Consider the following 26525-nt stretch of genomic DNA (forward strand, 5'->3'; position numbering starts at 1 on the left):
AGAAGGATTAGAGGCTTGTGTTTATTCAGTTTTTCATATGGCTTTGAGAAAAGAGTTTAACATATTTTGGGGGTTTTGTTGGGGGGTTTTTAAGCCTTTTATGTTCCTCTGAAATTTGTCTTTTTTAGTTGAGGAACAAATAGGTGTATAAAAGAAATTCCATTTTAGGAGCATTTCAAACCTGCAGATGGTGATATCTGCTGAGGGGGAGTCTTATGGAATTTCAGTCCCAGTTTCCAGACTAAAAGCTACATGTAACAAACAGATGAATATCTTTAAAATACAGAATTTGTTCTTTAAGGTTAGGAAAGGGTGTATAGAACCACATCATTTTGTATAAGTTCAGTCGTAGCACCTGAAAAATTAAGCGTGTAAGTGCATCTGAAATGAGAATTATCATAATTTATCTCAAGGTACAGTGCACACAGTTTCCAAATGGTTACACTTTTTTTTTGGTTTGTTTTTACATTATTTTTCTATTTTTTTGGTATTTTTCCACTATAACATGTTTTCTGGATGTATGGAATATTAAACATATTTCTGCATGTCTGTAGTTCATGGCTGTATGCTTACTCAGCTTTCTGAACAAATTCTGCCAATCTTTATAACTTGCTTTTGCTGAGTAAAAACAGTTGTTAAGAAAGACAAAAACTGAGTACATCTGATTGACTTATTGCAATCTGTTAAAAAAATTAAGAAAATGTATTTTTTGAAGTTGGTACTATTCCTTCATAATAATAATTTATTTTGCACAAAATTTGGCGATAATATAGGATAAGAAAATCTAGAGTAAAACTGAAGAATAACACTGGAAACAATTGGTCTTACTTCTGGTTAAGTGAATATTTCTCCATTCTGCTCATTTATATGCTTTTTTTTTTCATGTACTGTACACATATTGGAAATGTCTGCAATTATATGTACTGGCTTGAAATTTAACCAAAGAAAAATACTTAGTCATGTAAATATTTCAGTTTTTCAGAATGTATCCCACTGTTTCAGTAAAAGCTTGATCTAAAACTCACTGTGCATCAAATTGAATGGATATTCTGTGGATTGTTTTATGGTGTCTCTCTTCATTCATATTATTGAATTGTTCATTATGATTCTGAAAATAGCAAGAAAACTATGTGAGTTGAGCAGATTTCCAAAGAACATACACCATGTACGTGCAGAGAACGAGGATTTTGCAAGTCATTGGTTCGTAAAATGTCCTGTGCCAACATCTTACTGCCTGCTGGTGGCAGCAGACTGGGGAAGGTTCAGCATTTTCAAGCTATTTTTCTTGCTTAGGCTAATGAGATAATTTCTGCCTTTGTGCTTGAAAGTACTCAGAGAAATCTTAGAGCAAGATGCTACACATAACCTTTGTGCTAGAGAAAAACAAATAATCCCAAATAAACATCAGAAATAATGGTGCATTCTGGTACAAAATTAGGGTAGCCCCCTTATAACAGGACAGACAAAACCAAAGACAATGCCTCTGCCATCCTCTTCTCTGCCAGCCTACGAGTGTCTACAAAAGTGTCTGAGATGAAAATCTGAGAGAATTTGATACTGAAAAATGTCTTGGCCCCTATCAGTGTTGTTGAAACTGATGTTGAACTTAAGAATAAAGTTCTAAATCTGTCAATATTTTTAAATTTTGCTGCACTTCAGGTATTAAATGAATTTGGAAACACTCTTGAACCCTTTTAGTGATGCCATTGATACTGTTTATCAGATAGTGTTTCTTCTAAAACTTCTAAGGTACAATGAGAGGAAAATTAATTTTTTGTAATTATCATTTTTAATTGCATGCAAAAGATGGGTGATGGTGAAACTGGAAAACTTTGAGTATAATAATAGTACTGTATGTGGAGAAAGTGAAGTTACCTCTGTCATTTAGCATGATCCACAAACAAGGATTTTACATTAGGGTTGGGCAAATACCTTTCTAATGCCGTGAGTCAATTTGAAATGACCTTGTGAAATTGCACAATGGAAAGGAATGGTATAAAGCAGCTGTATTCATTCTCTTGGGTGATACTGACAATCTGGCATGAGTGTGCATCTATTTTTAGGTGACCAGTAAGTCGGGATATTATCCAAGTAGTGACTGAGGGAAAATTTGCAAAATAGTTACTCAAGCCTTGGTTTGTCCTTGTACCACAGGAGGTTTCTTATTTTTGTGTATATTAAAAGTCAGTCCTCAAAAATGAAAAAAAAGTTTTACAGAGCACTATCACTGTGATAGCTGAATGTCTGAAACAAATGAATGTACACATTTGATAATGTGTTATTGATATTAGAACCAAAACAATAGAGCAGAAACTTTCAGTATGACTCAGTACAAAACACAGATTTTTTTCTCCAAAGAGCTTAGTCTGTTTCTGTGAATTCTCAAAATGAGACAGGAAGCACTGGCTGTGCCATTCTTCTAGATAAGGCCTGAAGATGTAATAGTTAACTGCTAAATTACTGGAATTTCCCTGATGAAGAGAATTTACAGGGTCAGCTAGCTCCAGCATGTTGTGTCTCATGACATACAGAATACTGATGTCCAGAATGGATCAGGTATCCACATCTGTGCTGCTCATCATTCCAAAAAGTGGCAGTGTCTTCAATGCTATTTATTTATTGTAATCCAGTTACTGTAGCCAGTTACTAAAATTTAGTGTAAAAAAAAAAACAAAACAAAACTAGTTTCAGAGCTTGCAGCATGTTTTATGGATATTTTAATCTATTTTATCACTCACATAGAGACAGGTGCAGCTTAAATGCCTGGAGTTGCATTTGCTTTGTTGGGTCTGACATTAATATTGTGTCCTGAAGAATTCTTCAGGTGAATAATTTATTTCTTTTTTTAAAAGCTATTATTGCTATAACTTCTATACTGAGAGACAAATCATCCAGTATTGCACCACTTGTAACACAAAGCCCAAATTATGGTCTTCAATGACTGCTAGAGAAAGATGTAAGAATTGCATAGCAGTTAGAGGTTAGGTATCACTGATAAAGTTTTTACAGTGCCTATGAGAGGATGAGAAATAATAGAGCTTGGAAATGGGCTGAAGTAACCTTGCACAGTTCTTGTCTGATCTATTATGGGGTGATATTGCTCAATGCAAGTAGTTAATTTTATATAGTAGTCTTCAATAATAATAAGAAATAAGCTTGTTAAGTTTCTCCATAATTTTCCCTGAAATTTTGCTAAGTTTTTTCCTAAGTGAGTAGCATGTATTTATTGTGGAACTGGAGAGTGAAATTACAAGGAACCATATTATTTTTATTTTCTGTAAATTTGAGCTAGGACTACAGCAGTTCCTTTATTCTGCTGTCACAGAGGAAATTCTGATAGTACTGGCTTTGAGGTAAATCCTAGGAAAAAGAGCAGAACTGATTGGAATTTTGAAGCAAAATTTGTTTGCATCAAAACACTGTGTTTCATATTTGCTGGAAAATATTATTTATTCCTTTTATTTTGGAGGAGAAAAAAATTATTTAAAAAAACTACAGAAGATGCTTCATATTATCTCTTTGGAGAAAAATTTTTTTAACGAGGGGTCACCTTCCTAGAATAATTATTTTGCATCCTTCATCATCTGACTTCTGTAACTGGTGAAGGGAAAAAATGTTATGATTACAAATGCTTTGATCACTACTGACCACTAGAATTACAAAAATGGCATTATGCAGGGAGATTACAAAAACCCACCTAAAAACACAAGCCAAAACCCAGCAACCTACAGCTGGTGTGTGTGCTGAAGAAACAGCATATGAAAGTTGCTGCTCCCTATGTGTTCTATGTACTGCTGCCATTCTGGAATTAAAATTGGGACAAAAAATGCCTAAGGTGATGTAGGGCAGTAGCTTATAAAGGATGCTTAAGTAATGATCATCTACTATGAAGAAGTTAATTTGTCTTTGTCTATTTTAATGCTAATCTCCTCACACCACATCATCTCCAGTCACTCTTTCTTACTGCAGGGCAAACCTGTGGTGAGTCAGACATGGCCAGGAAACAGAGCTACTCATCCCAGTGTCTGATCCCCAGAAAACATTCCTCTATCTGTACAACTCTGGCACTACACAATTGTTTTCAATGTTTCTATGTGTCATGTAGAATGTTTTCTGATGCACTCCATATAATGGGATCACTTCCAGCCTCATCTCCCTGCTTTTTCTAAGTGAGAACATAAAATTATATGAGCCAGAGTGTATAAATTTTATGCACTGTTTCAGGCAAGACTTCAGTATGCACCACAGTGTTAAGGTTTTTGCATAAGCTCATATGACATCTTTTCTAAAGAACTATTCCTTTTTCTCCACGGTGGCTTTCTAGGCTCAATATGACAATTCCATTACTCAATTATTTTCAGAGGAATACTTAAATATGGTGGTGGGTTTTTGGTTGTGGTTTTTGTTGGTTTGTTTCCCCCAGCTGTTATTTTTGAGGATAATTGCAGTTAATGCTGGACTGCAACTATCAGATATATTTTTAGATAAACTTGGTGCTTGTGTAAAGATACTCAGGTGATAAATCTTGAGATGAGAACTCTCTCTTGAAACATAACTCTGCTTTGCTTTCAGTTTTGGTCCCCTGATTAATTGTAGGGACATAATACTGTACAATTTCCACAGTTTATGAAATCCCTGGGCTTAATAGAGATGCAAATTCTTGACATGATGAGTCCACTGAATTTATTCCTAAAGCTTTTATTCATAGAGATTATCATACTTGTGGCTTTACATATATACTGAAATTAATTTAGATCAAGGATATGGAGTTTATTGAACCAGCTGAATACACTGAATAAACTGAGGTCTTGAGAGAGGTGAGTTCAGGACCACTTAGTGTTTGTAGCTTTCAGTTATACATTTTTTAAAAGGAAGCCATTTGCAGGTTAAGGTCTTTTGTTGTGTTGTTACTGAAAGAAATACTTAAAAGGAATCCTGCTTGGACATTGCAGGTCCTCCTTTGGAGAACTGTGTGTAAGAACCAGAGCAAGTAGAATGGCTGAAGCACCCTCTAAGTAAATAAGGTAGCTGAGCATATGACTAAGACCCTGACAGGAATTGTGGTCTACCATTTTAAAGACCTTTGGACACAGAGCACATAGAAAATAAAATTATTGCTTCCATTGACAAGAGGTTGGGGTGCTTTTGAAGAATGAAAAGACCTAGGTTGTGAAACATTTGAAGCTTCTGGATAGTATGGTCTTAAATTGGTCTTTTATGAGCCCCATCCTGTCCTCCGAAGTCAGCTTTTTCCAAGGCTGAGAGTCTCTGGCTGCTCAGTTTTCATTTGAACAGAGGTGATTACATATTCCCATTTGTCCTTCAAATTGCATTTTTGAATCCTTTTCCAGCTCCACTGTATTCCCTTTGGGATGAGGGAGCCAGAATTGCACATTATGTTCTGCATGAATACTATGGATTTTATATAGTGAAGTAATGATTTTTTTCCCCACTTTATTTCCTGTTTCATTGCTAAATGATTCTGAAGTTTGATTTTCTTTTTGACTGCTGTTGAGCATTGAGCTAGTTTCTTACGGAGCTTTGTTTACCTTCCAAGACATTGCATAGTAACAAGCCCACTCAACGCATGCAATTAGTACTGGATTTTTGCTCATAAATATAAGGGTTTTTTGTTTGGTTTTTGTGGTATTTTTGTTTGTTTGTTTTTGTCTGGTAGGTCCTGCACTCTGACTCCTTACTCTGAGTCTAGACTTGTGCCTAGTATTTCAATATCATCTGCAGACTTTTTCACTTGATTATTCACCCACTTTTCAGGTCATTTTCCAGTTTATTGAGGAGCACAATGCCTGTGATACTCTGGTTTTGATCTCCATTTGTCTCCATTCATTCTCCGTTCTGCTGTCCATTTACTGCCACTGGTTCCAGCCTTTTACTCCACAATTTGTTAAGGGCCTTTCTCTTTATCCTGTGGCTATTTAGATTCCTTTAGCTTTTGGCACTGGGTCTTGTAAAAAGCATTTTCTGATCTGTTTGGAGACATTTCCTCTAATAAATGGTACTTTTTCAGGTATCACCTCATTCTGCAACAGTTTCTACTAATTTTCTTAGTATAAACACCAGGTGAAAATGTCCCCCGGAACCTTTATTTAAAAACTTGTATCTTAAGAACCAAATAAATTTCAAATGAGATGTCATACACACCTCAATCAGCAATTTGCCTGTTTCACCCTTGGCTTTTCACTGATTGTCTGTGTATGAAATACCAGACCTTGTGGCCCAGCCACTCATTTCATTGTCTCTCCTACTGTGCCAACCATTTCAGACAGACCCTTTGCTAAGTCCTCCAGCAAAATTTCTTACCCTAATTTTCCAGAGTAATTGTCAGTAATTTTTGGTTTCTAGCTAAACAGTTGCCATGTTTTCATTCCCCTTAGAAAGAGAAACAGCAGATATCAAAGAGCATGCTGGGGCTTTGCAGTGTCTTAAGTTCTGATTTATAGACAATCACGGACTCAAACATCCATTGTTGGTCTGGTTTGCTACCATTAAGGCCTTGGGGGTAGACTTTCTAATGGACTTTAAATCAGTCACATTAAAAATTCTAATCATGATTCACATTAATGCTCAGGCTTAATATTGGCATTACTATGCAAGACTCTTTGGTCTGTATCCTGCAGGAGTTAAGGCATCATTGTATTCCCTACCAGATAAATCTTCTAAGATTCTGCACACATAAAACAGGAGGCACAGCAGTGCTAAATGAAATTTGTTTCCCTTCCTGTCCAATTGTTCAGATTTTTAGGTGTAACAGTGCAATAACTGTAAAGGGGGTATTTTTTTGAAATGTGTTCACAGGGAATCATATGAAGGGAAAAAACTAAATTGGCTCTCTTAGTTCCCTGAAAGATTTAAAAATTATTTTATGTCTTGATTTACTGATTAGGGCAAACCAAAACCCAGAAAGCAGAATTGGTCTTCATTAGTCATCTCCCCCCCTCTCAGGAGTAGGTGAAAAGGGGAATAACGAAGACAGAGTTAAAGGTTGGAACTTAAAACTAGAACAGGGAAGGGATCATAACATGGGATATTAATGAAAGATATACAAATATCTACAAAACCCAATTTCTGTGGTTGCTGATATACATGTTTGAAAGTCCCCTGTGGCAGCACTGGCTTGGGCAAGGAGTCCAGAGTTCTCCCAACACCCAATGCAGTCAGATCCTGCAGAGCACATGTTAAGCTGAAATCTCTCATATTGCTCTATATGTAGCTACTGACACGACTGATTTTCTTCTGTACTGATACAATTTTTCTATTCAGTAGATACAGTACATTACATTTTCAATGGAAGATGTAAAGAGCCTGAAAACTTGGCAGAGAATTCCTTAGACTATTGAAAGGGAAAAGAAATGGAAATGTAACTTGGCTGTGAAAGATACTAGTTCTGACTGTATCTATTTAAGGAAATTCAACATCAATGAGCTCATTAAATCTAGTGTTAAAATTTACATCATTAGGTTTCAAAGTCAGCAAGCAAACAATTATTTAATGATGGGAGTTTCTCATGGAGTTTCTTCAGGTTTTTCAGCACCGTTTTGGAGAATGAAATTAATTGTTTACTTGACAGACAGGTGGCTGTATAGTGCATATGGCTGATTTTAACTACATGTGACAGTAAGAAAAATTAGAGCTCATTAACATTCACTCGACCTCGTGTCTGCACCACTGATCAATGCTGGGACTACTGTATGGCTTAAAATCCTTAATGAATCTTTATTTGACAGGAGCCAACTGCTGTTGGAAGAAATGTGGATGATCTGATAGCTGGCAGAGTAAATTTGTCCTGTACTTTTTAAACAAAGGAAATGTGAATAACTGGGAAGCCGAGTGAGTGAGAGAAGTCTTTCAAAGCCTGTGGTGATGGATGAACTGTATTGTGGTTGACACACACAGGCTCTGTTTTGCATAAAAGCAATTGCGTCTGATTGAGCGGAAAACCAGGGGAAAGCGAGATTGCCAATGTGATTACTGGAAGGTAATCAACCATCTGTTAGGCACAATGCCCTCACTGAACATCAAGATAGAAAGCATATGTGTGAGTGTTGCTTACATGGGATCTCTCACCTTTTATACAAGTAGCCATGAAAATAGAGAACTATATGAAGAGCTAACACAAGGCAAAATATACTCTTAATCTATTTTTTCCTCCCACCAGAAAGAGTACAAGCTTGTAACTGTATTGTGTAGTTCATAAATATGACCTTTTAATGAAGAGTAGCCTTAGAACTGATTGAAACAAATAATTTGTGTTGCTTTTTAAAAATAATGTAATCATAACTCTCTTACTAATTCCGATGATGAAAGTAAAACTATACCCTGAGAAAATTGAGATTAACTTTTTCTTGACCAGCACATTTGAGAATGTATTTTCAGCTGTTTAACTGCAAATTTTAAAAGATCCAGTTTGTACAGCTATCCCAGGTACAGAAAGAACTTGGGTGAAAAGAATGCTAGACTCTTATGTAGCATGGCTCGCCCACTGAAAATTCATTTACAGTTGTTTTCAATTTACTCTATACCTCACAATCTGGAAAATGAAAATACTCTAGAAGTAGAATGTACTAAGGCTAGCATTTAAATTTAGTTACTTACAATATCAGACACCGAATTATGTGATAAAGTATTGTTTAATTTTGGGTTGGGTTTTTGGGGGGTTTGTTTGTGTGTTTTTATTTGTTTGTTTTAGTGAATGTTTTATTCCAGTAGATGAAAACTTGGTTAATTGAACACTTAAATACACTTTTTCAAATTTCAAAGTAAAATTGGTTTTGCTGAAATTTATGGCATGTCACTGCTGGCATGTTATGCAAATACTGGAACTGTAGGACTTCCAAACCCCATCTTGGTGTCTGCAGCCTCCATGTTTCAGTATAAGAGTAATAACCTAAGTGTTGGAGGGGAAAGGGCACAGCTAGAGGATATTAGATTTAAGTGTCTATATGAGAATGAGGTGGAGAAAAGCTAATTTAGTAATTTTCAGTAGCTGGTCTCTTACCTTTATGTATGCTGTCCTCTGCAAGGCTGATGACTTAGAAATACAGAATCATAGAATGGTTTGGGTTGGAAAGGATCCTAAAGGTCACCTAGTTCAACTCCCTTGCCATGGGCAGGGACACCTCCCATTAGATCAGGTTGCCCACAGCCCCATCCAACCTGGCCTCAAACACTTCCAGGGATGAGGCAGACACAACTTCCCTGGGCAACCTGTGCCAGTGTCTCACCACCTTCACCATAAAGAATTTCTTCCTAATGTCTAACCTAAATATCCCCTCTTGCAGTTTTAAACCATCACCCCTTGTCTTATTGCTGCAGTCTCTGGGACACGTTCTCTCCTTGTCCCCCCCCCCCCCCCCCCCAGCTTTCCTGTAGCCCCCTTCCCATACGGGAAGGCTGCTCCTAAGGTCTCCCCAGAGCCTTCTCTTCTCCAGGCTTAACAACCTGGAGAGTCCTCTCAGTGTTCTCACAGGGGAGATGCCCTCTGATCATGTTTGTGGCCCTCCTCTGGACCCACCCTCAAGCTGGCTCCTGTCTGTTTTATGCTGGGGACCCCAGAGCTGAACACAAAATGGGATTATAACTTGCATGTGGTCAGTAATCCAGAAAGTAGAACATCCATTGGATCAAAAGCATATTGATTGCTAAGTTACTTAAAGTAGATATGTCTGTGAGATTTGCTATCTTTGCTGCTGGGTCTTGTGTGATGTTTAGTATTTCAAGAGTAGAACTTTGTACAAACAGCTCTGTGGCAGGGATTTTCCGACTCTTCTCACACTCAATGCCTGAGGGTTACCGCAGGCTCAGTCCCGCCAGCGCCTTCCAGCGCTCAATGCCGGCGTGACCGGGGAAGCAGCAGCGGGAGGGACCGTGGGGTGGAGCTTACGGGTTCTCCAGTGATTTTAGGAGCACTCGTGTGAATGCGTCACTTCAGTGCTGGCTTTCCCCGAGAGAGGAGGAGGGCCTTTCAGTTTTGTTTTCTCGCGGTGTAATTTTATGCTGATGAATTTATTCTGCCAAGAAACAGTTTAATGAATCTGTGTCCTAGTGTCAGCATTCAGTTGTGTCTAGCTGCAACATTTTCTCCTTTCAAGCATTGTGGGCTTTTAAAGTTTTCCCAGACCTTGCTGATTAGTACCCACGCTATGATTTGTTAGCTTTGTGGGACTTTTTTTTTTTCTTTTTTAAAAAATATAAAATTTGCATATTTAAAATTTTCTCCACGTATTCTTACTTGAAGTGTTGCAGCTTGCTGTGATCTGGGAGAAAGAAAAGGATTCAAAGGACTTTTAAGAGCACCTAGGATTCAGGAGACATTAGCAGCAATGCTGTAGAGGCAAGCACACCGTCACTAAATCCAGGTCAGCAGCTCCTAATGGTTGCTAATTGCAAGCTGAGTGATGAAACCTAGAGCTACGCTCTGCATGCACCATGGGCCAGCTTTTGTTTGCTTCTGCAGGACCATGTGGTAATTTTGCTAATTGCTTTGAAGTCCTAAATAGAGCTGAGTCATGCTGAAAAACTCTGGACAGAGTGCCAGGGTTTGGTTTCTTTTTGTGTTTTTGTTTGTTTTGTTTTGTTTTTATGAAAAAAACTAAGCAAGCGTCTACTTCCTGTGTGTCTGTATGGTTTAGTGATTCAGGACCAACTGTTTTGCTGACAGGCATGTTTAATTTGTTAAAAATAAACATGCAGAAATAAGGTCCTTATCTGGTTCACAATATTTCATTTCCAGGAAGAAATAATTTAAAGAATAAGCTTAAATAATAACATAGTTTTGGCTTTAGAACACTTGATTGATATGATTGAAAACTGGGGCTATGAGCAGCAGTGGCCAAGACAAAAATGTTTTCAAATGGAGTGATTTGTCTAAAACTATATTCTGAGTTGGAAACTGTACAGCAGGCATAGAGAGTGATTGGAATCTTTAATTCCTTTTCCTTGCTTAGACTGATAGCAAATTTTGTTCTGAAGTTCCAAATTAATATTTAATAGCTTAATATTCTAAATATTGTTCTATGAGGATGATAGACATGCAAAAGATAATTTCCTAAGTGGCAGGATAAGAAATAACATGAAGTTAACATTAAATGTAATTTCTTTGTCCTTCCCGGATATGAGACTGGTGTTTGGATGCTTTGTCCATACTTTCACTGCCTGTAGGAGCAGTCTCTGGATGCTGAGAGTCCACTTGAAATGTTAAGGAACACAATTCAGTAGTTGCATCTGAGTTTCTCTAATAGTGAAAGGCACTGGTTTGTTGTCTGTACTCTTAGAGATATTATGCTAAAAGCTAAAATGCAGCCTTTATAGAAAAAAAAACCTAAAAAACAAAAAACTGTAGTAACTTCGAATTTTGCCCAAATTAATATCTGCAAAACTTAATTGTTTTGCAGTCTTAGCACTATGGGAAAGAAATACAGACAAGAGTTGTTAGAATTTAGTTGAAGCATTTCTAATATCCCCTGGTTAAACCAAATAAAAACAGCTTTAGAAGGACCCAGTTTTCCTAATTCTCTTGATGCAGACTCACTGGGTATCACAGTTGTAAAGTGCTGAAAACACAAGTAAATTTTAGTGAAGTTTTATGTCAAAGGCAGGCATGTGTCAAATCTGAGTCTCTCAAAAATTAGGTTAAAAGTACAACTCTTACTGAATGGCAGTTTACATAATGCTTGAGGTGCTTAGTTCCAAGCCAGGTGCATGCTGGTAAGGACAGTGCTTTTGTCCTTGGGTATAGAATTTAGAGCTGTGTTCTGTATTATATACAGCTAAAGTTTACAGAGAAAGGGGCAGATAGGAAAATGTTTTGCATACTTTTGCCAGTGAATGTTTAAGTGTAAACTGATGATGCAGCTCTTGGACTGTCAAAGAACCACTCCTGTAAAATGACACTTTAATTTTAGGCCCATATTTTGATGTTTGGAGTTCTTACCTGTACGTTTTGGTAGAGTTGTTCCTAATTGTAACAGTTCTTAGGAAAATGACAAGAATTTAAACTGTGAAAGTTAAAATGTGACTGCTGTAGGTCCACCAAGTGTGCTCAAGTTGCTTCAAATTTATCTTCAGATTTTTTGCTGCATGTGATCAGTAGTTGAATGGACAGTTGGGAAACTTGAATAAAACCTGAGATATTTTGTGTTAGGGATATGTTCTAATGTGTGCTAGTTTACAGATACCAGTCCTGCCTTAATTGGTGGAATTCAGTAAAGTTCTGCTGGTTTTGCCAATGCTCACTTTGCTTATGTTGCAGCTGTAGAAAAGCAGACTGTATTTTTCATCAATGAAAACTGTTGTTTCCAAGGTGATTGCCTACAATGAGTGAAAAGTGTGTTTTATTCTTCTCAAACAAAGGATATTTGTTCAGATCAACAAAGTTATTTAAAAAAACAAACCCCAACAACTTTTTTTTGAATGTCTAGTGTAGATTGCAGGTTGAAGAATTTATTTAGGAGTATGATATCTCTCCAGCATTGCCATTTATTCCTTGTCTTGTGAACATTTTGAATACAAAATTTTCTCTCATAACAGCAATATCTTCTTTTCATTTTTGCAGCTATTTTGGAAAGAAGTTTGTTTTTGGCCTTCCAATGTTAGCCATGGATGTAGCACTTTCTCCCATGAGAACACAAGAACTGGATCAAATGCCATCCGATGCATCTCCCATGCTTATAAACATGACTCCTACAGTGGAACGAGATGGGGCAGAGGATGTCATGAAAGAGGTTGATTCTGGCCAGCAATATGAAAAGCCCCCTCCTCTCCATACTGGGGCTGATTGGAAGATTGTTCTCCACTTGCCAGAGATTGAGACCTGGCTTCGGATGACCTCTGAAAGAGTCAGGGATCTGACCTACTCTGTCCAGCAAGATTCAGATAGCAAGCATGTGGATGTGCATCTAGTACAGCTGAAGGTAGGATGAATTTTATATTGCAGACTTTTCAGTGAAGGTGCTGCTCTAGATTCTATTACTGGCACAGTAAACAAAACGACTGCTGTAGCATGTCTGACAGCCTGTGTTAAAAAGTGAAGAAATCTTTTTCAGGTAGATAGTAGCAGTCATACAATTCTCAGATTTTTTTTGCAACATTATTTGCTTATCACTTAATTCAGCAGATATAACCATCTTAAGGAACATGTTCACACTCCAAGAACAGTTAATAAAACACTGCCACTAAATGAGTGGACATCTCAGAAATGTCCAGAAATTTTCCCACTGATTTTAGTGGGCATCTGTACCTACAACTTCCAAATTTGTGTCCTGATGATCATGGCAGCTCATTTGAAAACTAAGCAAGTCTCAGAGGCAGTATGATAGAAAGGTGGTCCAATACCTGGTCTTTCAGTCTCACAAAGATTATGTGAAGATTGAACTCAGGTGAGACTACATGCAAAATGGTAAATGTGTCAGATTTTTTTTTTTTTTTCAAATCTGAGTCTTGGTAAAATATATGAAGTGGTAAGATTTGAATGATCACAGCCAGTAAATCAGTCATTTTAATCTTTCTTTCCCAGCAAGAAAATTCTTTAGTAATACAGGATTTTGTCCCCCCAAAATCTGAGTTTTGTGTAAATTAAGAAGCATTTCCTTCCCCCAATCCAACAACTAAACACAAATATCTTTAAACAGTTATCTCTGTCTTGGTCCCATAGTTAAATCTGTGTTGAAACTTTGAAGGTGTTAAGAAAATTAAAGGTGAAATTCAAATAGTGTCTGGGAACGTATGTGGGTTTTGTTTGTGTGGCTTGGTTTGCTGCAGCAGATGAAGCATGCTTTTGAAGGCAGCAAACAATGTCCAAAAATAGCAGGCACATGTTATGTTATCTCTTCAGACTGAGCTTCAGAGTTTCATTCTGAGGCCTGTTTATGTGAACAGTCTTCCTTCGTACTAGGGAGATGGTATTTTATTTGTGTTTATTTTAAGACTGTAGCTGTAGGCTGTCCTGAAATACAGTTCTGTGTACTAGTGCTAACCATAAAGTAATTCTACTGTAATCAGTACTAATCAAATAGCAAGCTGATACTGAGTTTTTTATGGTCCTGACACATTTCTGAATAATTTGGGGAAGATATTACCAGCTTTTGATGAGAGAAAGGACCATGAACACAAGGTGCAGTGGATTTTTAGGAAATAAACCTCAAAGCTATTTCTGCAGGCAGATATAACAAATCTTGCTGGACTCTGTGCCAGTTCTGAGCTAGAACTGCTTGTGGCCATTTTAGAGCAGTGCTGAGAGCTGAATGCAGAAGTAAAATAGCTGTGGAGCTTTGGGCTGGCTCAGAGAACAAAGAGAACTGATTTGTGCCAGCTTAAAAATTGTGAATATTCTGCTGTATAGTGTGCTGTAACACCTAGGGATTGTTTGGGACTAAGAAGGAATCTGGTTAATGCAATGATAAAAAATAACAAAAGAAGAATAACATGAAGGAGTCTCAAGTTTATCTGGCTTGTCAGCCTAGGGGGTTGGAAGTGTTATCAAGGCTCTCAAATATTCTCTGTACAATCCCTGGACACAGAGGAAAGTGCTCTTTTCTTTGTGTTTATACATGGAATCATAGAATTGTAAAATGGTTTGGTTTGGAAGGGACCTTAAAGATCAAGCAACCCATCTGGTGTGGGCAGGGACACCTCCCTTTGCTCAAAGCCCCATCCAACCTGGCCAGAGAGGGGGTACCCACAGCTTCCCTGTGCAACCTGTTCCAGTGTCTCACACAATCACAGTAAATAATTTCTTCCGTATATCTAGTTTAAGTGTATCCTCTTCAATTAGATACATGTATGTATCAGTTTTCCTGCATGAAAATTAGTTGCAGTTAAAGAAACTTTAAAAATATTTGTTATCTGTTTAAATTTTTGGCAAAGTGACATAAAAATCAAAAGCTTTCAAAAAGATATGAAGTACTAGAAAAAAATGCAGCAACATCTTAACAAACTTACCAGGAATACACAACTTCTGTAACCTGCTTACCTTTAAACTTGTGTAGAGACAAAAGCAGGTAAGACTGTAAAAGCAAGTGTTGTGGAAATGCTTTTATTCATACTTGACCTATATTTTAAATTGTTTATCCTTGTATTCCCTTGCATTATATAACTAAATTAAAATGAGCTAGGCAAACCTCCTGCAAAAATAAAATCATAGAGACCCCCTATTTTATTTCTTCTGTGATCTGATAATTCTCCTTGAGGAGCTCTTTCCAAATGATCTGGGTCTGTCTGGAATTGCTGTTCCCAGGCTGAACACAGGGCTCAGTGTGAAGCTTCACCATGGTTAAATAGACTGGAACAAGTATTTCACATGTCTTTCAAACAAAACATACCAATTTAGTATTTTGTTTTTTTTCTCAGTAGCAGGAGATGGTTGATTCCTTTTCAGCCTGTGATTCACTGTAACTCACAAACTTTGCTGCACTAAGGGTTTTTTCATCCCTCTCTTATCCATTTTATCTGTAAAGTTTTACATGTAGGATTTTGCCTTTTCCCATTGTTGAACTTTTTTCCCCTCATATTTGTCATGTGTGCCCGTGACTTTTTGAATTCCAACTGTGTCTGCTGGTTTGTTTGAACTGTCTCCCCCAAGTACTCATTAATGTCATCAGCAAATTTAAGAAGCCTGCTCTCAGCTCCTTTGTCCAAATCATCATGACAAAAATGAAGGATATGGGCTCAAGATAAAAGTCGTGTAAATATATACTAAGGAAAATAATAGTTTCTGAATATAATTTTGAAACTGCAAACATAGTAGTAAAGCAAATAATTTTTTATTTTCTCTTGGTTGTTTTCCTCAGCTAGGAGAAGTTCTATTCCATTTCCAGGCAGCTTTCTCTTTGTTTTGGATGCTTAAAGTTGATTTCCTTCATCTGGCTGGGAGTTGATTCACAGTAATAGGGCTGGTATGAGGACCTCGTTCATACCAGACTTTTTTGTTACTCCTTGGAAAAATTGCACAGCAAACAGATCACCTCTTTCTCTTGTGAATCTTTGTTCTGTATCTCTGTTGCAGAGCTCTCTGCTTCTGCTTTTTCTGTAATCAAGAACATTAGTCGTTTTTTGTGGCTTGTTCCCAGAGGATTTTAGTGTTTGATGACAGTTTCTTTTCATGCCACATGACTTAGGGCTTTACTAGCCACCAGTGATCCTTTGAAAATACTCGTTTCTCTCATTTTTGCAATGCCCTTTCTCAGAACTAGCCATGCAGTCTGAGTGGGAGGCTTGTTTTATGCCACCCCTTGGGAAATTTCCTGGAAAGCTCAGCTTCACATGAGTGCTTCAGTAAGCTAGATGCATGAATCATAACTCTCCAGGGTACAGAATGCCTGATACTGGCCATTTATCTGGCCATCATTCTTAACTCAAGCTGTGCTAAGATATATTTATATCTCTCGAACACATTTAATGTAGCTGTTATCAATTGCAAATATTTGTGAAAGAGATGAAAAAAAATGCATTTACTCCAAGCTTAGCTAAAACTGCTCTCTCTGTATTGTGTTAACCTGATGAGATGCTTTCATGATCCATTTACCTTTTTTATTCAGAGAAAAATATGCTTGCTTTTACAAAAAAATTTCTGGAATCCTCCTGAGGTCCAACCTGGAATCCACTCCTATTCTTCTGCTGTACTTTATATCCTTTAACCCTCTTAGGAAAGGGTCTCATGTTTCACCTAATTGATTCCTGCTTTCTATATTTTTTAAAAAAATATAAATTTGGATTATTTAATACAGTCTTATGTATTTGAGGTGTCTGTTAACTTCTAACTTACTGTGGAATAAAGCACAGCACCACTACTTTGTGGCTTAAATATTTGCATTTAATATTATAATATAATATTATAATATTTATATGCATATAAATATATATGCATATAATATTTAAATATTATAAATTGCAGCATAAAAAAAACCTGTTCTGCTTGTGACAGTTTCTTTAGGACTTTGCACAACACTGATCTTTTGTCTCTTGCCAAGTAGAGAGACTTCAGTCATCTTTTTTCCCAGGATACCTGGGTCAGCCTCGAACATCATTTGACTGGATCTTTCATGTTTCCTCCTGACTAATATAAGAATTAAATGAACTTTGGATAGAAGTCAAACATGATGAAATTATTATCTTTTTGTTATCTCTTCCTCCACTTTTTGAGAGGGTAAAGAATTTTTAGGTGCTTTTGTTCTTATACTTAAATCCTGGAAAAAAGAAGAGTGTAAGGAATTAGCAAGATATTAAAAGGTATTAGTTTCTAGTATACCTCTAGTTAGATAAAGATTGTTAATTTTTCATCCAATTACAAGCATTTTGAAAAAAAAAGTAAAACCAGGATACTGTAGGTGTCTTTCTCTCTTGTCACTTCCTCTTGAATTCTGTAGGTTTTTATTGAATACATAATATTAAATATTGCTGGTTTTATTGAACAGAGACTGAAGACTGGATCAAATGACTTTTCTGAATACTTTTCAGCTGTTTCTTCCCAATATCAGTTCCTTTCAAGAGGAATCAATATTTCTTTTCAGATGCTAAAATTAGTCACTCAAAATATGGCTGAGTCTAAAAGGTAGCTTCAGTAAGTTCAGTATCTTGTAATTTAGACATCAGAACTGTCTTTATTATAAACTGTAAAAGTTATAAACTGGAAAATTCAATCCTAGCATCACTGCTGAAGTAGCTCATCTACCTCATGCCTTTCTATAGCATTAGAAACAGGGTTATTCTTTCTTCTCAGCTTTAATTTGATGAATCTCAATAGCTCTATTATTCTGAGGCCTGTGACAACACTCCTTGCTTCTGCAGCTGTACAGCTTCTCTGTGCTATCTAAACCACTTCTAACTAAGTGCACAGTTTAAGTTTTCCAGGAGACTCTAGACTGGACAGACAGCTGTGTATTATAACAGACCTTGGAAAAGAATTAACCCTTTTCATGTTACCATAACATAATTGATATTTTACAGATGATCACAAAATGCTAGTGACAGTCTTTATAGAAAGATTTAGCGATGCAGCTTTTAATGGAAATACTGCATGTTCTACTTTGCCCACTCAGAAGTTTGCCACAAGAGATAACTGTTTGGCAGTGGTTTAATTGCTGGCCCAGTGGCAGTTATGTGAAGGGGTGCTAAGAAAATTTATGAGAGTTGTTATACAAAAGGAGGTAAAGGGAAATAATGACTCTTAAATTCACAGAGGTGTTTCTGAGAAGACTTCTGGGTGTGTTTAGCTGTTATGCTTCATTAAACAAATTTCTCTAACAAACATTTATATCTTCTATATGTGGGTGTTAGCATAAGCGTCTATAAAAGTAGACATATAACTATAAACTATGACCTTCTACTCAATGAAGACAACTTAAAGACATACTATTGTACTGACATCTGAGCAGCAACAAGTTGTTGCACATAAATTTGTGGAAGTGTTGTTATTCGCAGAGCATCTCAGATCTGCCAAATAGGTGGAGAGTCAGTAATGTAATTATTTGGTTTTGTCACTATTAGCAATCCTGTACTAAGAAGTTAAAGATGCATATGAAATAAAAGCAATTTAAAAACAATTTGAGATGCCATCCAGCTAACAAAAAGTAATCTTTAAAGGTTATCTGTGCAATAAGATACCTCTACTCTGAAATATGGCTTTCAGTTTTTGAGAACTATTTTTGATTGTCTATAACTAGAGGACAGAATGTGCACCACAACTCCTAAAATGAAGGTGGAATATAACTACAGGGAAAGTACAACTTCCTTTATACTGAAGTAGTTAGCACGTCCTAAATGTACAGGACTGTGCATCTCAAGGGGACTCTTTGAAACTAAAACTTGTAATCATAGAATCATAGAATTGGCTGGGTTGGAAGGGACCTCAGAGATCATCAAGTCCAACCCTTGATCCACTTGATAAATTCCAGCCTCCTTAGCCCTGTTAAAGCTGTAAAAATTCTCTGAGAAAATTAATTTGAAAATGATAAAAGTTAGATTTTGAAAGAATTAGCATGTTTCATTTGAATGTTGCGGGTCAGAGGGGGAAGAATATTCTCTATGCAGTGAAGAAGTACGAGTACCACATTTACTGGATAATTTCTTAAAAAGCATTTTCTTGAATTAGTTGAGGTTTTGGTGTCCACTGCAGATTTAACACAAAAATTATTCAGATCTTCAAGATCTTCACTAACTTCTAATATATAAAAAGAAAATGGTAGCTGCTGCCATATTGCACTCACCATTCTGAGTATCTAAATTTCTTAACTGCAAATTTGGTAAAAAAGCTTTTGGTCTTGGTTCTGTGTAATATATGAGATATTTCTGGCTTAGATTAATTATTTCAAGGAAAATACCATTGAAGGTAAAATCACTTTACTCTTACCCTTTCTTTACTTTTTTTTTAATTCCAAATCTAATTCAAAATCTCATCTGATGACAGGACATATGTTTGTGAAGCACTTAAACACAATACAAATAGTAATTTCTCTGTAAACATATCATGTATTGCAGTGGTTTTTATGTGTAGTGACTCCAAAGATTTGACAGTCTTTGTAGATTACAATCTAAGTAACTGCAGATGTTTGGGGTTTTTTTTAGCCAGAGGGGTTAATACATATACAACATAGGTAGAAGTATGGTACTTGACTAGCAGCAAATCAAAACCAAGTTTGCTTATGGAACTATGGTGAAATACTAGATAAGAAATACATTTATCTGTATGGAACATAGCCAGTGGGATGTATTTATATAAACACATAAAATATGTTTATATTGCACAGACAGTGGTGCAATTCTGGGTTTTTTTGGAGAGGAAGAGTTAGGATTAAAAGCACATTCTAGGTAAGCCCCTAGTTAAATGCTAAACTTATTGCTTTCTGTGTACTCATCCCAACAACTTCATTGGAGCAACTTTATATGCCTTAATTCACCTAGCATTTAACCAATGGGTAATATGATTAAAATCAGTTTTTATTTAGATACTTTTTTGTAGGATATATCATATTTCTTGCATTCAAGATATTTTCCAGACCAAATACATTATGCACTCCAAAAATGTTAAGCACTCTTAAGTGCTCATAACTCTACAGGAGCACATGATGCATAATAGTATATATCTCTCTATAATACTATGATGGTAGCTTAATATGTCTATATACTGGCAGATCATATCTGCCAGATGTTTTATGCTTTGTAAACAAAATATACACAGCTTAGCGGAAGTGATTGGTTGATTAAGAAGCTGTATTCTTATTTAATTTGCCTCTGAACAACTCAGTAGAATCGCAGCATTCAGTAGGGCTGCTGAGTGTAAATGCTGGTAAATACAGATCAGCTCTTCTGAAACTGGGCTTTGCACAGGCTGCCTTTTTCTTACAGTGGCTTGAACATCAGTCAGGTGGGTTTATTAGCATTTCTTATTTTCTGAGTAGTTTAGTGTGCCTACATGGTTTAAAATTTTTTTTTTAGATTTTCTTCTGTGCCCTCAGGTTATATCTCTGTTTTGGGGAAAAAAAAAAAAAATCAGAATGGAAAACATGGGGTACCAGAATTACATTTCTCAAAATCTGATTGGTAAGACAATCACACTGTTTAGCAGCTTGTCCTTCATCTCTGCAGTCTGGTTCATAGTGATGTGTTTCATGAAAAGTCGTGACTTGTTTCTCACATCTTAACACACTTTAGTGCAGTAACACCACATCTATACAATGGATCTTGGGTTTGTAGCTTTTAGACTAAGTTGCTGTCTTCCTTAGGCAAAGAAACCCACTTTTTCCACATTCCTCATGAATTTTCATAGTCGTGTCTATATGTTATCAATCATAAACTGAAGCTAATGATCTAGTTTATATAGAGAGTGCACTCCTAGAGGCATTAGGCTCACTGACCAGATCAGAGCCTTCAAGGATGAAAGTGGTGATCAAGTACCTGTCAATTCCCCAGTTAGTAATCAGGTTTAGAAATGAGGTGCAAGGTTGCTCAGACTTGCCAGGACTGGTGGTAGTCTCAGCTCAGAAATGCATAATTTTAAGCAGCTGGATACTTTTAATAGAATGAGCAACAGAGGTGTACCTGTGGTACTTAAGTATCTGCAAGCTAAATGGGGAGTAAACAAGACGATTGCGTTGTTGCCCACCTGCTGCTGCTAATGCTTATTCTGCTCCAGTCCTTAGAGTCTGTTAAGAATGCATTCCTCAAGGCCCACTCTTAAGTTCCTAATGAAAAAAAAAAGTACTGTTTTGATTGCTTACATCATTTCTCCATGAATAAAATAATGCCTTGAATTACTGCTAGGTATACATTATTTTAAATGCTGAAACTATTTTGGTGTTACAAATATTTTATCCTAAGCATATGCAGCCTCTTAAATGTTTTTGACTTCACGTACCTGAGTATTGCTGGTGACTATTGGTTTATTAAGAATCAAACAATCTGTTTTTCAACAGTAGCCTTAGAAAGAACAATGGACACCAACATTTGTAATCTTATTTGAAATTATAATCTAGTGCAGTTTTAGATAATACTGTGGTTTTGAAATGAAATGTTATAGCTTTAAGGTTTAGTTACTGTACATCAATAATTTTTTTAAAAAAAGCAAATACTGGGAAGTTAACACAATGTTTTCAAACATTAGGTGGATTTAAACTGTGCCATTCAGCAAAATAGAAAAAGTCTTTCCCTCTCTCCTGACAGAATTGCTCAGTTTGTTCCAATACAAGAAGGTTAAAATGATATATTTTTTTTTTCTGTTAGAATCTAGTAAACAACCCCATTGATGTCACCCATTCTTATGCAAAACATCTGTGCTCTGATTTTCTGCATGGCTGCAGAAGGTGTACTAGGAACACACAGGAAGAGTATATACATACTTTACTGGACAGTCAGTTGTCCTGCAATGAAAGCTGGTCGTTGTTTGAGGGATCGGATGAAGATGGAATGCTGATGGTTAGAATATAATAAGACAAGGAAAGAGTTGGGAGCTAATAAAAAGAGGAAGAAATGGAGAAATAATAAGAAATTCCTAACTTTTGTGGTATAATTTCTGAGTAGAAAAGTGAGAATTGCTTGTTTAGTCTGCTCTGCTATCTATGTATCAAGGGAATAAAAGTAGCTAAGAGCTGGAAAAGATATAACTGGTAACTCGTGATAATGGAGGATCTGGCTTGCATAATTTATCAGGATAAATGAATAAATAATTGATGTTGCAGACAATGTGCTGGACCCTTTTAAAGCTTGGACTTGATTTCTAGAAGAGCAGGGAAAGGATAACAAGGATTGTCACTCTTGTGACAAAGGGACTTGAATATTCCTTGGAAATAGCAGCAGAAAAAAAGAATCAGAAAAGAAAATACAAGGTATATAAGACTACTGACTAACTAATTTTGTGTCCATATCCATGGCTTTTCAAAAGGATTTATGACCAGTGCATGGCATATCGAATTCTTCCCCTTAATGAAAGGCTAGAATTTGAACAGCTCCATAATTCACCTGGAGTTTCTTCAAAGCAAACCAGTGAGGATACAGTGAGCAAAAATACTGCAACTTCTGACATTGCCTCGAAGGGAGCGTTCTTCTTGCAAGGGTAGAGATGAATTCATTAATTCCTGAGCAATATATTTGTACACAGAAGGGTGATGTGTGAGTCAGAGAAGTGCAAATACAGAGTAGAATTGCATCTGCAATGCTACAGATGTCTTAACATTGTTCTAAAATATGTATGTGGCTTATTCAGCAGTCAGGAGACTAAGGAGAAGAAAGGTGAATGTTTCCCTGTGAAAAGGAAAATGAGGTGATTTGTGACAGTCAGCATGGCTTCACTAAGGAGAAATCATGCCTGAGAAATATGATGGCCTTCTACAGCGAGGTTACAGGATGGAAAGATAAGGCAAGAGCAACTGATGCCATCTATCCAGACATGTAAAAAACATTTGACACTGACCCATCCTTGTACATGGACTTGATAGATGGACCACTCTGTGTACAAGGAATTGGCTGGATGGTTGCACTCAGAGTTTCTTTCTACTATTTGATCTGTGAGTAGCATTCTTCAGTGATCAGCAGTGGGACTGACACTGTTTAATGTCTTTGTCAGTGTCATGGACAGTGGCATTGAGTGCACCCTCAGCAAGTTTGCTGATGACACCAAGCTGTGTGGCGCAGCTGACATGCTGGAGGGAAGGGAGATCACCCAGAGGGATCTTGACAGGTCTGAGAGGAGGGCCCACATGAACTACGTCAAGTTCACCAAGGGCAAGGTCCTGCACCAGGGTTGGGACAGTCCCAAATACAAATACAAGCTGGGTGGAGAATGGGTTGAGAGGAGCCCGTTGGGGGTGTTGGTTGATGAAAAAATCAACATGAGCTGGAAACGTGTGCTTGCAGCTCAGAAAGGCAGTGATGTTCCATGCTGAATGATCAGCAAGTCAAGGGAAATGATTCTACCCCTCTACCCCACTCTCCAGGTAAGACCCCACCTGGAGGACTGTGTCCAGTTCTGAGGCCCCAGACATAAGAAGGACATGGAGCTTGGTGGTGTTCAGTCTAGAGAAGAGAAGGTTTTGGAGAGATACCTTATGTTAGCCTTCTAGCACCTGAGGGGGGCTGACAGGCAAGCCGCGGAGAGACTTTTTACAAGGACGTGTAGTGAGAGAACGAAGGAAAATGGTTTCAAACTGAAAGAGGGTGCATTGAGGTTAGGCATTAGGAAGAAATTTTTCACTGTGGAGGTGCTGAGACACTGGAACAGATTGCCCAGAGAAGTTGTGGCTTCCTCCTTCCAGGACGTGTTCAAGTCCAGGCTGGATGGGGCTTTGAGCAACCTGGTCTAGTGGGAGGTGTCCCTGCCCTGGGCAGAGGGGCTGAACTAGGTGATTTTCAAGGTTCCTTTCAACCCAAACCATTCTGTGGTTCTATGAAAAGGGAACTGAAGTTCTAAAACTGGAAAACACTGAGTGTTTTACTACTCTTAGTTTCTTTATCTAATACTAAAAATAAAAACTCTTGCAAATTCTCACTGTCATTCAGATCATCTAAATTTTTGAAATCAATACTTATTCCAGAATTTCTGGTTTAGACCTCATCAAAATAAGAATGCAAATAAGTGCATGTTGAGTGAGTATAATGATTATGTCTTGCTCTTCTCACTTCACATTTCATCTAAAATATGCTAATACAGGCTTTAGAAAATGAGCTAATGTACTCTGCCAATGGTCTCTCTCTAGAGATAATATTAAAATAAGTATCAAATTCCAGCACAGATGTTACCTATTACAGTCTTCTCTAGTCTGTATTCGAATGTGACTCAAACACAAATGTTTACTGGATATAATGATATAAATACTTTTCAGTATGATGAAAAAAAATTTTATTTTACATCATTGTGCAAATTAAATAATTGAAACATTTGCTGATGAAATATTTTATTGTTTAGTATCTGTATATGTGATGGAAATAACACCTACTAATGTCCAGATTTGCAGGGAAGAACTAAATAAATACTATTTCAGTGGCATAAGTAAGATTTAGTAATTTTAGCTTTTAAAATTAGAGGTCATTGACACTACATCATGGATTTTATTTGAAAATGAGGATGCTGATGGGCATTTTTACTATTAAAACTGTGACTTGGTTGAAAGAATTTATTATATATATGTATATATTTATTTATGTGCATGTAAATTAACAAAAGCATACACACAAAACCCAACACCACATAAATGTGTTCATAAATTCTTTTTTCTTGAGGATTTGTTTGAGTCCATGTGTAATTTCAAAGATAGGATATTAGTAACTTTTATAACAGGCATCTAGTTGTGATCTGCATTGTGAGCTAGAGTGTTTACAGGAGTTTTCTTGCCTTGCATATTTCAGTAGGCTTTGTGGACTCATTTCTTAGTAGTCATACTGCAGATTTTGTAGTTTTTTCGATTTATAAGTGCATGGTACAACAGGTATCTAAAAAATGTAATATGGCATAAGAGAGTAGTCAAAAAACAGGCACAGAATAAAAAAGAATTTTTTTAGTTTGCTTCATTATTGTTAACATTGCCTGCTGGACTTTTATTATGAGATACTCAACAGCAGCAATTTCAGGTTATAGGATGGTTGCTGTCTGAATGCCAGAAATTCAACAAGAGTATTTCAGTAATGTAACACTTGCATTTTAGTAGGAACAAGTAATATACTTTGATATTTGCCTCTTTAATCATACGAGTTATTTCTCAGAATGAAATTGTATAGTTAACTATTCAAGATCCTTCTGTGAATTGATGTGATTCCTTTATAAATCAATTGAAATCTCACAACTAACCAGTCAGTCAGGACAGCAAAAGCGTGTTAGGTCCCTGTGGAGATGTAAAGGTATTGTAGCCAGATGACCCCAAGAATAATAGAAGCAGAACTGAATTTTTAAAGCTATTATGCTGTGTGGGGCGAGCAAAATGGTTTATACATCAGTCAGTTGGTATGAAAGTTATGGCTGGATGTTTTCACTACATCTCAGCACTGTCCAGCAGATATAAGATAAAATCCTCAAATGGAAATGTGCAAAATTCTTAACCAGCTATGCTCTGAAATCAGAATGCTGAAATAACGAGCTAAATATTCTTATTTGCCCTTCAGCAGTTATTTTGAGAATGTATTTTTAAGAAGCAAGCAAGGCTAGAAACCTTTTAGTTAAATCCAGGATTTTGATGTAACAAATGAAGTTCACAATCTGGACATTTAAGAATATTATCAGGTATCCCGAGACTCATAATGAAATTAAGGGAAGGACAGTACTGTTGGATGTGCCTAAACATGGTACCTTTTAAGCTATCCTGTTTTTTTTTGCTGAGATCAGCTAAACCTCTTTCATTTAGCATTTATAAGGACTAACTAAAAGTTTGGGTGTCTGGTTTAACTGTGAAGACAAGACAGTTTGTTCCATGTTTGGTTGTCCATTATCAGATACAGGATCCCCTCTTTACCTATCCATATGGGGGCTGCATCTTAATTTCAATAAAGTAACTTTGATACATGGGATTAAAATAGCAAATGTTATGCAGTGTGTTATCTGTAAGTATGTGTAACCTCGTATAGATTCTGTGCACATGATGCACACAAATACACTCTTCTCTCCAAAGAGTGGTTTAAATATCCACATTGTTTATGAGGCCAACGATTCAGAATGTGGGATTAAGGCTGAAGTAAATAGGAAAAATTTACATGGGAAGGGAGCCAGACTCTTTTCTCCATAGGTTGCAAATCTCTGGTTACAAATAGCATTGTTTTATTTCAAAGAAACACAAAATACCAGCAATGCTGTAGTTTCCAAGCTTAAGGTATCATATTTAAAGAATGCTGAAAACATGTTTGTTTACCACATCACAATGTATATTATAGGCTTTTGATTTTCAGCTCAGATCTTCAAGAATAGCTTCCCTGATCCCAGTCTGTTTCAGGCTCTTTTTTGATCCTAATTGTGAATGAAATACTTTTAAAATCTCTCAATGTCTACCCCTGTTTCTCTCTCTCTCTCTCTCTTTTTTTTTTTTTTTTTTTTTTTTTTA

At 36.7% G+C, this 26525-nt stretch overlaps 1 protein-coding gene across 1 annotated transcript in view; it reads left to right on the forward strand.

Moving 5' to 3' along the window:
* Nucleotides 1-10302: 10302 nt before the first annotated feature.
* AKAP6 (A-kinase anchoring protein 6) overlaps nucleotides 10303-26525 on the forward strand; it is a 222023-nt gene continuing 205800 nt past the window's right edge. The window contains exons 1-2 of the mRNA XM_008495899.2: nucleotides 10303-10376; nucleotides 12572-12929. Coding sequence (XP_008494121.2) covers nucleotides 12606-12929 — 324 coding nt within the window. The 5' untranslated portion in view covers nucleotides 10303-10376; nucleotides 12572-12605. The remainder of the gene's footprint in view (nucleotides 10377-12571; nucleotides 12930-26525) is intronic.

The sequence above is a fragment of the Calypte anna genome, chromosome 5A (genome assembly GCF_003957555.1).
Source record: "Calypte anna isolate BGI_N300 chromosome 5A, bCalAnn1_v1.p, whole genome shotgun sequence".
Classification (NCBI taxonomy): domain Eukaryota; kingdom Metazoa; phylum Chordata; class Aves; order Apodiformes; family Trochilidae; genus Calypte; species Calypte anna.